This window comes from Perca fluviatilis, chromosome 20 (assembly GCF_010015445.1).
Source record: "Perca fluviatilis chromosome 20, GENO_Pfluv_1.0, whole genome shotgun sequence".
NCBI lineage: Eukaryota > Metazoa > Chordata > Actinopteri > Perciformes > Percidae > Perca > Perca fluviatilis.
The window spans coordinates 15,114,451-15,128,969 of NC_053131.1; the positions used below are offsets into that span (position 1 = coordinate 15,114,451).

Consider the following 14,519-nt stretch of genomic DNA (forward strand, 5'->3'; position numbering starts at 1 on the left):
GTTTATGTATTGACTGAAAATAAAATGTCAGAAAATAGTTAAAACATGTCCGTCACAGTTTCCTAGAGTACAAGTTCATGTACAAAACACAATATTCATTGATATAAAACATGAAAAAAAAACGAAACAAGTATACGTTTTCACTTTTACTTGACGACAAACTTGTTGGTTATTCATTTTCTGTCAATCGACTTAAGTTCAAGTTCAAGTTCATTTATTTATATAGCACATTTAAACAGCCGCTAGACAGACCAAAGTGCTTTACAGAGCTAGCATAAAAAAAATAAAACCAGCAAAACAGAGCATAAAACACATAGTATCTAGCATTTGACTGTTCCAGCTCAAGACCATTCAGCTTTTTAAACAGTTTGGTCTTTTTTTTGTGTAACGTGAAATATATGAGGGAAATTGAATTGTTCTGTATCTTGGGTGGTGCTTCTAATACAGTTCCAAAGTCTTTACTAAAAATCTCATTGTAAATGATAAGAAAAAAATTATTAATGTTTTTGTCAAATGTAAAATCTTTTATTTATGGGTTTTAGACATGGCTGTTGCCCATAAAAAGAGATGTGTAATAAAAAATATCTCTTGTAAATGGAGATGTTAACCATTTTATAACAAAGTTAGGCTGTATATGTAAGTGGACATCTCAACTGTTTGGTAGATGCTCACAATTAAAAAGGTGTGGTGAAATAAAAAATCAATAATTGATTTTTGTTGTTAGTACCCAAAAGAACTTTTCCATTGCTCCAATGTTTTTTTTTCCTGGATGGGATTATTTAAAGGGTTAAATTCGACATGATATACAGTTTAATGGAAACCTTTGTTTAAGATTTTATGTTGATTTGTGCCTTTTTCATCTTGCTGAGACACAAACACAAACAAACAAACACACACACACACACCCACACACACACACACACACACACACACACACACACACACACACACACACACACACACACACACACACACACACACACACACACACACACACACAGACGTGACACAGTATCTTCCTGACAGGTGAAGTTATTATGTCTGAATGTCTGGGCTGCATGGTGCTGTTAAGACCACTTCATGCTCTTCTGGCTTTGTCCCCTGGTTTACATATTCATGAAAACTCACCATAATAATTACAGCTTTGCATGTAATCAGAATATCACAACAATGAGCGTGGCCCAGTTAGCCTGATGAAGGGAGGGTGGGTGAAAGAAGTCACCCTAATCCTCAAACTGGTGTCTGCTCTGTTTTGAACTCACTCTCACCCTACTTCTCCATAACCAGGAGTCATGATTGCTAAAGCCATCGACGTGCAGCCTTTTCCTTGGAGCCATTTTGGACTGGTAACCATGGAGATGTGGGTCATGCAGGAATGGCAGAGAAAGGAGACTTGTGGCTGGTGGTGGAGTCAGAGCACTGCATGCTGCTGGAGCAGAGAGGGCCATAAACTCTCATTATATCTGGGTCACTGGGATGCTCCAGCTGCAGCAAGCAGACAAGACCCTATTATGCAAGAAGAAGGATGAGGGAAGTTGTGGATACCGTTGTGAGCTTATAGTTACAGGAGTCTGTTTACTGAGTGAGGCATATGTCAGGAGGGCGATAGAACACGAGACCAGCTGGGCAGTGCTTTCTCAGCTCAGCTGTCCAAAACATGCTGTTGTTTTGGCACTTGCATATCAATTTAAAAGCCCGTATAAGGCCATATTTGTTGCAGCTTTGTATATCCAGAAATAACTAAATTACGTAAAAAAATATGAGCAATGTTTTACAATCTACACAAAATAATAATTAATAATAATTAATTTTTATATTATTATAAAATTAATAATAATATACATAATAATGTTGTAGGCTATATTATTGCATATTATACTGTACATTATTGTATAAGTAGGCCTTTAAAAAAAAGCTCTTGTAGATGAGCTGTATTAAGAGAAGAAAGATATTTGAAAATATTTGCCAGTGGAGACAATTGATATTTCTAAATTGAACGTCGATCTGTCCTGTTAAAACAAATCTTGGCCCTTTTTGTTTATTTTAGTATGGGATTATCAAATATTTCTGGGACATTCCCTCCTTGGAATCAGCGTCTAGTTAAATCTGCTATACACTATAAAGCTCTATACAATCTCAGTCGTTGTTTCAGTCAAATAAAATCACGTTTCTGCACTCTAAAATGGATATAAAACAAGTTATTGGCCATGTTGTTGTGTCTCTGCTATTGTTGTCCATGGCCCCCACTCCATGATCCCCCCATCCCCCTGCCCCCCGCCCTCCACTCGTTGGATTTCGGACTTGTGATTGGTGGAGATGGGTTGGCTGTGTCGTCATAGCCTCATTGCCCATTCATCGGTGGACTTGGGCGTTGTACTCCGCATCTCATTTGCGGCTGGGCCAATTTCTCCGTTTACAAACTCCGCTCGAGAAAAAAATTGAAAGAATTCGCGTTTCTTTTGCATCTTTGCCACAGTTTTGCAAGGTCTCACACGTCCCTTTGCGGTCATTTCGGTTTCGGCCTGATTCATCGGCTTCGGTTGGAAAAGGAGGTGTCGGCGCTTGACTTGAATTTTTGGGAAAGACGCTTGCGGTCTTTGTTCATTCATTTGATCGGTTGGGTTTCTTTGTTGCATCAAAAGCATGGGAGCACAAATTTCCAAAACCGCTGGAAAAGAGGAAGCTGCGGTAGAAAAGCCAGCAGAAGGTGCAGCTGTTGCAGCAAAGACAAACGGACAGGTAAATTCCATTTTAGTTGTTGTAAGTCTTAATTGCTCAAGCGGAATTTGTCTCGTTTTAGCAATGTGTTGCGTCAATGGCGTGCTCCATGTTCCCTGTAGCGCATCCCCACGCTCACCGGCATTCAGGGAAAGTGGCCACATGTATCCATTTTCAGTGCATTGTTACAGTTGTATCTTCTTTTTTTACTATGCAACATTGTTTATAAAGGATGCATTTTATTTTTTAAATGCTTTAATTTGATACAGGCGTATTTTAATCTTTTGAATATATAATATCAGGCTGCACAACTAATCTGCTTCATGTTCAGTTTGTTAAATAATATTTAACAATTAATTTAACATTTGGCATTTTTGATTTATTATATACATTACTTTGAGGCTTTAGCTTCCTTTTTAAAATTGCGGCTGTTTTTAATTCATTTGGTTGAAATGTGTATAGCGGGGGGGTTTTGTGGTCGCTCTCACTGTGGCATGGCCATTTTAAAAAAAAGATACCACGCCTTTGTTGCCAGATTTCAAGAAAGGAGCCACGTTTTTGTTCAAACGCAACCCACAAAATCAACCCCTGCTTTTAAAAAAGCAGGGTGTGATGAGGGCAGTGTATTAAAATAAAAATAAAACTTATTGTTTGACTACACGGGTAATCAAAAGAAGGGGAAAAATCCCCAAATTCCTATGTTGTGTCCATTGGCTCCACACTGAATGGCACCTAGCGGATCCCAGCGGTACTGCAGTCTAACATGCTATAGCCTACCATGAAAGCCACATATCTGTCGTCACTCTCCTAGTAACAGATGTTGCTGCAGTTTTAGGGCAATTTTCCTACTGGTTACTACCAGTCATTGCATTTGATTAAATTCCACAGCACGCCAGATTTTGCAGGAGGTAGTCTTTGCACACACATGTTCATATGTTGTCTAGTGTCAGCTGCAGATGCATGATTACAGATCAACAAAGTCTTAACTGCTTTTCACTTAAATGCCATGGGGATTTGCATGTTCAAGAATTTTTGTATTTTTATTTATTTTCAGGAGAATGGCCACGCCAAGACCAATGGGGATGCCTCTCCAGCTGCAGAGGAGGCCAACAAAGCTGATGTTCAGGCCAACGGCAGCACTCCCACTGAGGAGGCGCCAAAAGAAGAAGGCGAGAAAGTAGAGGTTGTTGAGGCCACTGGCGAGAAGGAGCCCGCCGCCACAAACGGAGAGGCTTCTGCCAAGCCGGAGGAAGGCACTCCATCCAGCAGTGAGGACGGCAAGCAGAAGAAGAAGCGTTTCTCCTTCAAGAAACCCTCCTTTAAGCTCAGCGGCTTCTCGTTTAAGAAGACCAAGAAAGAGTCTGAGGAGGCAGTAGAGGAGGAAGAAGGAGCAGCTGCAGAACCAGCCGAGGGAGAGAAGGTGGCATCAGAGGAAGCAGCCGCTGAGGAGGCCAAACCAGCTGAGGCTGCTGAGGAGGGAGCCAAGGAGGCTGAAGCTGAGGAGCCAAAGGCTGAGGAAGAGGTGAAGGCAGAAGAACCAGCAGCAGTGGCAGAAGGAGCAGAGGAGAAACCCGCTGAAGCTTCACCTACTGAACCAGAGACGGCAGCCAGTCCAGAGGCAACAGCTGAGTAATCCTGCTGAACCAGACACCGGAATGAAGGAGGCGACGGAGCCCGTCTGAAGGAATGCGAGGACTTGTCTAAAACCAGGGATTTGTTTTGTTCTTTTATTTTATTTTTTTTTGTGTTTGTTTACTGTTCTGCAACCATCTCATCCATAATGACTGCAAGGTCCTTGGCAGTGATGGGCAGGAGGTGTACTGGAGAGTGTGCCACTTCCTCACTGCTCATTGGTGCTTGCATGTGTGACGTTGGGTGAGTGTGAAAGTGTGAATGTGAGTGTGAATGTTTTTTTTTCTACATGAAACCATGACTGTGTTGACACATTGCTGAATTTGACATATTTTATCAAAGTATTTGGTGCTGGGCAATTGGATGTAGCAGCTAAAGCTGTGTCTGCAAGATATGACACATTGTGATATTTAAAGGGAAAGTCCTGAACCAAGTCTTAAATGTTGTCTTTGCAGTGCACAGTTGTTTACAACTCTTAAACTCGACGCTCCTGTGGACACAACCATTCCTGAATGAAGTAGATTTAGTTAACTGTCAAAACGCTAGGTGCTCATCACTTCCCATTAGATTCCACCATTTCAAAACTCTGTAGTAATGCACGTTGTATAGACTTTGATATTACTGGTTTTATGACTGAGATGTACCTAAATGACTGAAGTTTTTAACAGATTACCCATTGTAAATGAAGTTTTTCTTGTTTTTCACCATTTGTAAGATTGAATAAAATTGGGAGATGTTTTAAGCAAATTTTGCATCAAGCTGTGATGACTACTTGAAATCCTCACAAGAAAGCACACACATTCAGGGTTTTGGGTGCAATCCATAAATGGGGTCTTTTTTTTTTTTTTCTTTTTTTTGTATAAATGAGGCTTCACCTTATTCAATGTGGAATGTAACATTGCCTACAAACTTCACTGATGAAGGATAAAGGTATGAAGTGGCACACTGACCTCATTTATTTATAATGTTTAGCATTAAATACCAATCTGTTAACCCAGGTTGTGCGACTTAGATCCGCTACTGGAGGAAATAATGCACACATCGAGTCTTTGCTTTACAGCACCCTCATGTGGTGCACTATAGGACAAATGAGTGGTGAAGTTTCACTCACTATAGCATTTTTTTTTTTAAATCTATTGGGGATCTCATAATACTTAGAATTAAGATGGCACAACAGCTCACCTTTGGAGGAAAAACAATCAATTGGAGCACAGTTAAATTCTTCAGCATGTTGTCATATTAATCACAGCAGAAGATAACATTCTACACATCCTCTTAACGTGGAGAAAGGCAACTTTTTGTAGAGAAAATACATTTAGACAAAAACAAATCTCATTCCAATCAAGTTAAGTCATTGAATCGAAGCAGAAGCAATGACACCGCAGTCGGTATGTGATCATAACATGCATCTTTCTTTCTCTAATCCAGCCTAACTGGCAAAGAGAGAAATTGAGATGTGCTCACTGCCCTGCAGTATTTTTAGGAAATGACTGATTTTTTTGAGGAACAGCAACAACATAATTATGTGATGGGATTTGGGGTAAGTTTTTATCCGCTGGCTTTGCACCATAAATCATAGTGTTTAAAACAAACAAAATTCAGTATCTAGAGTTTAAGTATCTACAGCAAACAACTGCAGCACATACCTAACTGATGCCCGCGCTAACCATCGACATGCTGGGATTCCAAAGCTACCAAAGCCCATAAAAACACCAGAATCTTTTTAAGAGTAGACAATTGCTGAAAGCTTCTCCAGGGTGTTTTTAGTCACCCACATCTGCACCCATGCTCATTTTCAAACCCTCTATTTCCTTAGCACCCAGTTCAACCCAATGTACTGCAGCTTTGGCAACCGCAAGAAGGGTGTGTTTTATAAATAATATTTCTATTTCTGCTTCCTGGTCTGTGTGTCCATATTGGTCTGGATTTGCTGCCCGTTTTGGCCCCCAGTGTGCCTCACATGCAGTATCCCAAAGTGCCACACACCACTCTCCATCTTCCTCAAAGTGTCTTCAGGTTGTTCTTTCCTTTGTTAGCTTCTTCCTAGACAAATGGATACACATGAGTTTAGATACATAGGCTACAAATAAATACAGACAGGTGAGCCTGCTAAAAAACTAAAATATATCTTTGAGTGCTACAGATAATTTTGGAGTGTGGCTTGTGGAGTCAACCAGAGGCAGTGCTCCATCTGTGTTCCTGTCTGTCCCACCTCGTGCACCAACCGCAACCCGTCTGTGAATGGCGGTCCCATCAGATGGCAATCCCCGGCGGTTTCCTTCAACTAGCTTCCTCTCTCTTCTGTCCCTCGGGGCCCCTCACCTAACCACCGCCTCGCTCTCTCTCCCAGGGAAGATCAAACAGCCGCTGCCCTGCCACAGTACCATCCCTGTCCACTATCCCACATGCTAACTATTTTCAGCACACCCATATTCAGACTTGCACGGTAGAGTAGCATTTGTAAACTTTGGCTCCTAAGCAGGCAACCAGTGGCCATCATGTGGGGAGAAATTCATACATACTACTCATATTAGCAGCATACACACATTTAATATGTGGTTTATAGCACACTACATAATGTAGTTTTAGTGTTAATAACTGTACAGTATTTGTCAGAATTATAACTCTTCTGTGAAGATATTATATTGTTACAACTGGGTTTCACTATACCGACATCCACTTATAGGTGCCTACAGGAGGTTATAATTCTTGACATATACATTGATAAAAAAAATTGGATCTTACAACTACATCACAGTGTTATCAAGTATTAATTCAATGTTCTTGATCAATCCCTACCAGCCCAAAGGGGCATTATTCTATATGTCATGTTGTATATATATATATATATATGCAGTGTAGAGACTTATCTTTTTTCCATACGGGAGCCGAGCATCTGCTGCATTTCAAGGAGGCCTCTCTTGCAATTGTAGGCCTTATGTAAAACAACATACACAACAACAACAACAACCACAACAACTTGCTTTATAGCAGCTTACTTTTTTTGCCTGGAAGTTGAAAGCTTCCTCTTTCCAACAAGTGCTCCCTTAAGATCAAAGGCCTTTCAGAATCTCGGTAACACTGCCTTGAACTGCTGTGTCTTCTTGGAACATTAGTACTATAAATTAAAAATGATAAATCAAAACTTAAACGGTTATATATACATTTTTCAGAATGAAATTGGATGTTGTTCGTCGCCATTTTGACTACCAGAATGCAGTAGAGTGGGTATGTCGACCAAATAGAGAATTTCTATAGATCTCCAAATGCACTAGCAGTAATAGTCAATGGGTTCTATAACATATGGGTCCTATAATTATTATTATAGTATAATACATCCATGGATGTAACCCAGCACCATTGCTGATGTACATCCATATCCTGTCAAATCTATAGCCACCCAAAATGTGTTACTTTGCTGTAACATATACTACACGTGGAACAAAGTCGAATTAATGATATAACAGCGTAAATGTAAAACAAATTGTGTATATTCTCATTTGCACATTTTGAAAGTATTGTAAGGCATGTGCCCAGGGTATATTGAGCATGAATGTATAGTTTTGATTGCATTTAGACATATTTTATGTAATTATTGACAGGGAAATTGACAGGAAGTGATGTTAGGATAAAGGCAGCTTGATCAGCGAATAGATAACCAAAACCTGATACAAGCAGGAGGGCCTTGTATGTGTATATTCTTATAATACATCCATGGTGTATGTAGGCAGAGCTGCCAGTCATTAAGGCAGCCCGATGTGTAAATGAGTGTGATTTGGCCTCCTGATGTCTCATAACAGACAGGAAATGCATTGGAGATGGCACAACTAACTTTTTGGATAGAGGTGTATTGAGTTTTCTTGGAACAAATCTACAGTTTTTTATTTGTGTTAGTTACAGTGATTGTTTTTGTTTCTCCTGATTGCCAACGTCAAAAATATTGTCCTCTGTGTGATTTCAATACCTAGAACTTGATTGGGCATCACAGGGTTGAGGTTGTACAATCACTATTACACAAGGAAACCAGACAACCCCAAATACTTACATGAAATACACAGTCAGGAGTGACTTTTCTGACAGAATATTTAGTGTGTAATTGATTAATTAAGATCCAATACTCTTTGTATTATTTTATATGCAACTTCAAGTACAAACTGTAATTTGTCTATAGGATATTTAGTAAAATGTTCACATCTATTTGCGTTCATTTAAAAAAGAAGTTCTTCTGAGACAAAACATTTGTTTAGACATCTTTTATTTTGGTCATAATGCTTTACATGACATAATGCATGTTCAGGGATATAACAATGTTGCTGGTAGTTTGTGTTTGCATGTCAGTATTCTAGTGACTTATTTCATCATAACGGTCAATTTGACCATTACCATTTCACAATATTCAAGTCACATACAAGGATAACAGTTACAACATGTTGCATAGAAAGTGTTTGTGTACTTTTAATTAATAAGATTATTGGTCACCCAGACAAAAACAAGCAGGTACAAAAAAAACAAAAAAAAAACAGACAAACACTAAATTAAGAATCACCAGTTGAACTCAGTATTAAAGGAATAGAGTGGAAAAAGAAAAAGTCAGGACACAACACAGTTATAACATCTCAATTTCACATGCTGTCTGTCTCCATTACAAAAGCTCACTGGTGGATTGCTTCCCCCATCCCTGATCACCTGTTTTCATAAATTAGTTTTCCTTCTTCTTAGCACCTATTTCTTGTAGTTTTCAAGTCGAGATGCTACTATTCTTCAAAAAAAAGGGTGAACTACCTGTCTGCTTGGTTGAGGAAAAAATTAACAGGGAGTTTACTTTAGTTTGAGAAATAGATTGCAAATTTAGTTGGTTGGCTTTTGGGAACTACTGTATCATTGATCACGTTGAAGCAATGAGGAACCCAGAGAAAGAGCAGTGGACATTCTCAGCGGCAAAGACACCATTGGCCTCATCGTCGGGGATCTGGACGTAGACTGTGTCCTGCTCATCGAGCAAGAGGACAGCACTACCGGACATCTGGTCCAAGAAGCCCTTGCTATACTCATCATAACTGAACATCACAGGCTGGCCGTTCTTGTACAGAGCCACCAGGGCATGAGCTCCATTAACATGGATGCTGTAGGAGAAATAGTAAACTCCAGGAACCTGGCAAGTGAAAATGCCAGATTCAGGGTCGTAGTGATTCTCAGCATTGTACACTATCTGGTCAAACTTAATGGGGCTGCCAGCAGCAGGGTAGGGGGTGATCAGAGATGCAGTGAAAGCAGACATGGGGGACTTGACCATAACCTCACCCATTCCCATGCCTTTCTCAAACACAACCTCACCAGGAGGGCCAGGGGGACCAGGGGGACCAGCTGGGCCCATCGGTCCATCAGCACCATCCTGACCGGGCGCACCAGGGGGACCCTGAGGTCCAGTGATACCCTTAGCAGCCAAACCAGCAGGGCCGGAAGGACCAGGGAGACCTGGGTGTCCCTTAAGGCCGGGAGCACCTGCGGGACCTTGAGACCCAGCAGGTCCTCTGGGACCTGGAGCGCCATCAGAACCAGAAGCACCTGGCTCACCTGCACGGCCAGGATGACCTTTGGGTCCAGCAGGGCCTGGAATACCTGGGGCACCTGGGGTACCTGGGGCGCCTGTATGACCTTTGTCACCTGTGGGCCCAGTTGCTCCTCTGGGCCCAGGAGGACCAGCTGCGCCAGGATAACCCTGCTTGCCTGAGAAACCCTGTGCTCCCTGATCTCCCTTGTTTCCCTTAGGTCCTTGAGCTCCAGTTGCACCTGTGTCACCTTTAGAGCCAACAGCACCAGGCTCACCAGGGAATCCTGTTGCACCCTGAGTTCCAGCAGGACCAGTGGGGCCAGTTGGGCCAGTAGCACCGGTATATCCTGTTGGACCTTGCTCACCCTTTGTGCCTGTAGCACCTGGGCTACCTGTAGCTCCCCTCTCTCCCTTCTCTCCATTTGCACCTGGCTTTCCATATCCGGGGACTCCAGGGGCACCAGTGGCTCCAGCAGGTCCCTGATGGCCTTTAGGGCCAACTGCACCAGGCAGACCTGGGGCACCGTTCTCACCTGGTTTACCTGGCATACCTACACCTGGGGCACCAGTGTGTCCCTTAGGTCCCTGTGGTCCCATAGGACCTTGGGCACCATCCCTACCTGGGCTGCCTGACTTTCCTGGCTCACCGTCCGCACCTGGTTTTCCTGGCTTTCCAACTCCAGCCTCACCTGGTTGTCCAGGTGCGCCCACAGGTCCTTCAGGTCCTGTCTCACCCTGAGGTCCTTGAACTCCCACCCCTCTATCACCCTTAGCACCTGGCAGACCAGGTACACCTGGATGTCCTTTCAGACCAGACTCTCCTCTAGGTCCCATTGCTCCAGGAAGACCTGAAGGTCCAGGCTTGCCAGTAGCAGAGAGGCCAGCGGGTCCAGGGCTTCCAGCGGATCCAGGGACTCCCCTTGGTCCCTGAGGGCCAGTGGCTCCGGTGTCTCCCTTGGCACCAGGTGCTCCATCGCTGCCAGGTTTGCCAGGTCCACCTGGGGATCCAGGTTTGCCAGCAATGGAGCGTCCAGGAGCTCCGGGAGCTCCAGGAGGTCCTTGGGCTCCAGGCAGACCTACGGCATCCTCACCTGGGGGGCCAGGAGGGCCAGCAGGTCCCTCAGGGCCAGGCTCACCTGGAGCACCAGGCTCACCTGCCACTGACACCACTGTGACAAGTGAAACAGAGTCCATCATCAGTACCACCACAACAAGAACTAAAAAGTACTAAAATCATTATAAGTACCGTACTCAGAGTTACAATGTGGACTAATATAAATATTTTAAGAGTACATTTCAAAACGTATTATTTAGTTTTTGTACGATATTATAATTTAAATTTTACCTATAGTCTGTGCATCATATTCATAGAGTACAAAAAAATCTTAAAATACAGGATCTAGTGTCTCTAGTACCTCTAATTACATCCCATTCAAGTGACAAAAAGTACAAGAACATTGATGAACTGCACAGCTGTCAGATCTGAGTAGTACTACTACGAATGGTAGTATCTTGTTGACGAGAAACATGGTTGTTCATCAATCAAATGTGAGATGAATAACACATTTAAAGGAAAATGCTCACATGAATGTTGTTCTCATTCACTGCTCTTGTGTCTTTCATCATAAAGATAAAAATGGTGGATGCATTATAAAATCATTTACTGATTGGTCCAAATGCAATGATATTTGATTCCTGGAGGTGGAGCAAGTTTTATCTCCAGGAACCAATCTTGTAGTTTTGAAGTTTGAGTGCATTGTGCTGATTCACTGGCACATGTAAAAAAAAAAAAATCCTTCTTGAACTTGCAAATACTTTAACATAAATATAGACATGTCTCTGCTTTCATTTTCTTTTTTATAATTTGTTTTAAATAATATGTTCAATAGCATTTTTTATACTGTGCAGATCAAATAGCTTTAAAAGACAGTTTGTGACTTGTTTGTCAAACAGTAGATCTATATGAGAAGGAGCATTTTTTATTTGCTGCCTTAATGTGGTCACATGTGTTTGAATATAAAAGGCTCGCTCCTTGGCTAACCGTATAGCCCAATTTGGATAAAGCCAAACAGATGTTTCTACTTGTGTGAAGCAGGCACACCCAAAAAACCACACTGCTGGGTGACTGGACTGTAATTGTCAGTGTCAAACTAAAAATAATTCACTAATAGCTACTTTCTCAAATAAAAATAGTATGTTGATTCACACAAAAAGCAACATTTCATATTTTATATTGCATTTTAGCAAATACTCAAGAACACACCATAATTAACATTTTTAAAGTGCAGTATACCTCTGAATATACTAGAAATGAGGATCTTTTTCATGTTTTGGGGAATGGGGAATCTTTAGAAAAGGCAAAGTTAACTTGTGTTTGAAATGAACTGAAATGTGAATTGACTAGCATGAGTGTCTGAAAGCAAATACACTAAATGTATTGAAAATAACATTCTCACAACTTTATGCTCCAGAAAACACAAGTGATTCCTCTGAATTTCTGCTCATGCAATGGACATTTTCTACCAGATAGTTATCAAAGGCAATTTAAAAAAGTATTTATATTGTGTCTATCATAACCATCATGGTCACAAAATCTGAAAGTCCCCAAATCATTTTAATAATAAAAAAAATGTTGCTAATGTGATTGCCTTGGCTGAATATAAGAACCAAGAAATTAAACTACAAGCAACTAGGAAAAAACACTTAAGTTAGGTGCGTGTTTCAAATCCTATACATGTGAGAAAAAGAAAACTGCAAAGCTCTGCACTGAGTAAATTTGTTATGCCAATCACAGATCTAAATGTGATTGGAGAAGCATGCACTCTGTTGCAGCCAATCAGAGCACAAGGCAGTTCCAGAGCAAGGTGGAGTTTAGTTTTCAGAGTAAAGAGCAGCTGGCTGTGGCCAGCATCCGTCTGGCTGCTTACGCTGCTCCAATTTGCCACAACAAAGATGCTAGTTAGCTAGCTGAAGATTCAAAGGTAAGGCAATATTGTCACGAAATGCTGCTCAGTTAGAGATCCTCTTTAAAGAAAATCTGACAACTTTTGTGAGGACAGACTGGAGCAGTGCAAGCGTGTTCTATTGTAAAAACAGAGAGAGCAGGAGGCTGTGTTTTCTTACCATGGCTCTTCACAGAGTAGGGCTCGTACTGAGGGGCGGCCTTCACCACTTTCTTCACCACATACCCCTTCCCATGGGCTGCTGCCAGGGCCACCATGAGGAGGAAGATGCATGCTACTCGTAGGTCCATCTTGTCAAAGTCAAATCTGCAAGGGGAAAAAATGAGACAGTCAGGACAAACACTCTTAAGGTACAAGTGTCAGCAAGCTTTTTTCTCTAAGTCTCTCTAGCTAAAAAACTTTCTCGGATAAGTGTACAGGCTATGCATCTTTACTGAAACTCAACAGACAGCAAATAAGATTTAGAGTTAGAGAGAATTTAGAGTAACAGTGTGCAAATTTAAATTTTTGATACAGCCATCCTTCAGGACTCTTTGAATATTACACAGGATGCTCCAAGACAACCAAAATCTGCCACCCTTTCCCAGCCTGCCATATGAACAACTCAAGGCCTAGACAAAGCCTAAATGATCACTGCACTCATCCAGAGATAGAGCTGTTTAGAAAGGAAGAGAAAACACACGTACCAGGTCCAGAGGGGGTAAAAACAATCTCCTCAGCACCAGTGAGCTCCTGGTACTGCTGTATATCCTTAGGGTAGGAGCACAACTGAGGATATGCTGCCTCACAGTACAATGATGTGGGTATTTATACCATATCTACCCCTCGCATCATTAAAAAAAAAAAAAAAAAGCCCCCACCATGCAAGTACCTCCCTCCTCAGAGCTAGGCTGTAATTAGCAGACAGATCTGCCCAAAGCGGGCATGTCACATCAGGGTGCCTCCATGTCTTGAATATCCAGACACATGATTATCACTTATTTCAGTCTTCTTCTGAACTACAAAATAATCATGTACAAAGCAAAAATAAACAAAGAACACAAACAAGCTTTGTGGGAGGAATAAACGTAATCTATAATACCTTTGCATTTTCATTTTCTTGATACACTTATATTACCAGTTTTTCAGCAAAAAAATTTTTAATGCTCAGGACATTTGTATTTCTGAATGCTTATAAGACCCCCTGTATAAATATGACAACGTCTGAAAATAGTGAGAAACACATCTATAAAAAAACAACACCAGCTTGCAGTGGCACCTGTGTTGTTTCACAAAGCTTGCATTGAGGATGTACAGTACCAGACACATCTGCAAATATACATTTTAACCAGCCGGCTGGCAGAGACTCGCCTTTACCTTTCCTGACTGTCTGGGCACCTCCACGCCTGCCATGATAACATAAACAAGGGGAATGGTGGGGAAAAGTTGTCCAGAGTGCCATGGAAGGTAATGGAGATTTTAGTTGCCTTAGATGTAAAGCAAATAATGATGTTTATTCCTGATGTATCATAAGGTATTCACATATTTTGTCTTTCATATATTTAGTTGTGTACACTTCCTGGGTATTATTTGGTCAGCTTATCATTGTGGCTAATGGAGGACAAAGTGGCCTTGATTTCAGTCTCTATTTCAGGATGAACACTTTTTCTTAGTTT

The 14,519-nt window shown here is 41.4% G+C and overlaps 2 protein-coding genes across 2 annotated transcripts; one reads left to right on the forward strand and one right to left on the reverse strand.

Annotated features, from left to right (window-relative positions):
* The first annotated feature begins 2,348 nt into the window (after positions 1 to 2,348).
* Positions 2,349 to 5,097, forward strand: LOC120549862 (myristoylated alanine-rich C-kinase substrate-like). The gene is made up of 2 exons (XM_039787040.1): positions 2,349 to 2,739; positions 3,773 to 5,097. Exons 1-2 carry the CDS (start codon positions 2,644 to 2,646, stop codon positions 4,349 to 4,351), a joined length of 675 nt encoding a protein of 224 aa, XP_039642974.1. The 5' UTR covers positions 2,349 to 2,643; the 3' UTR covers positions 4,352 to 5,097.
* Positions 5,098 to 8,588: 3,491 nt separating this feature from the next.
* On the reverse strand, positions 8,589 to 13,639 carry col10a1a (collagen, type X, alpha 1a). The gene is made up of 3 exons (XM_039785023.1): positions 13,551 to 13,639; positions 13,025 to 13,170; positions 8,589 to 11,070 (listed from the first exon to the last, which is right to left on the reverse strand). The coding sequence occupies exons 2-3, from the start codon at positions 13,152 to 13,154 to the stop codon at positions 9,236 to 9,238; spliced, it is 1,965 nt and encodes a 654-aa protein (XP_039640957.1). The 5' UTR covers positions 13,155 to 13,170; positions 13,551 to 13,639; the 3' UTR covers positions 8,589 to 9,235.
* Positions 13,640 to 14,519: the final 880 nt, after the last annotated feature.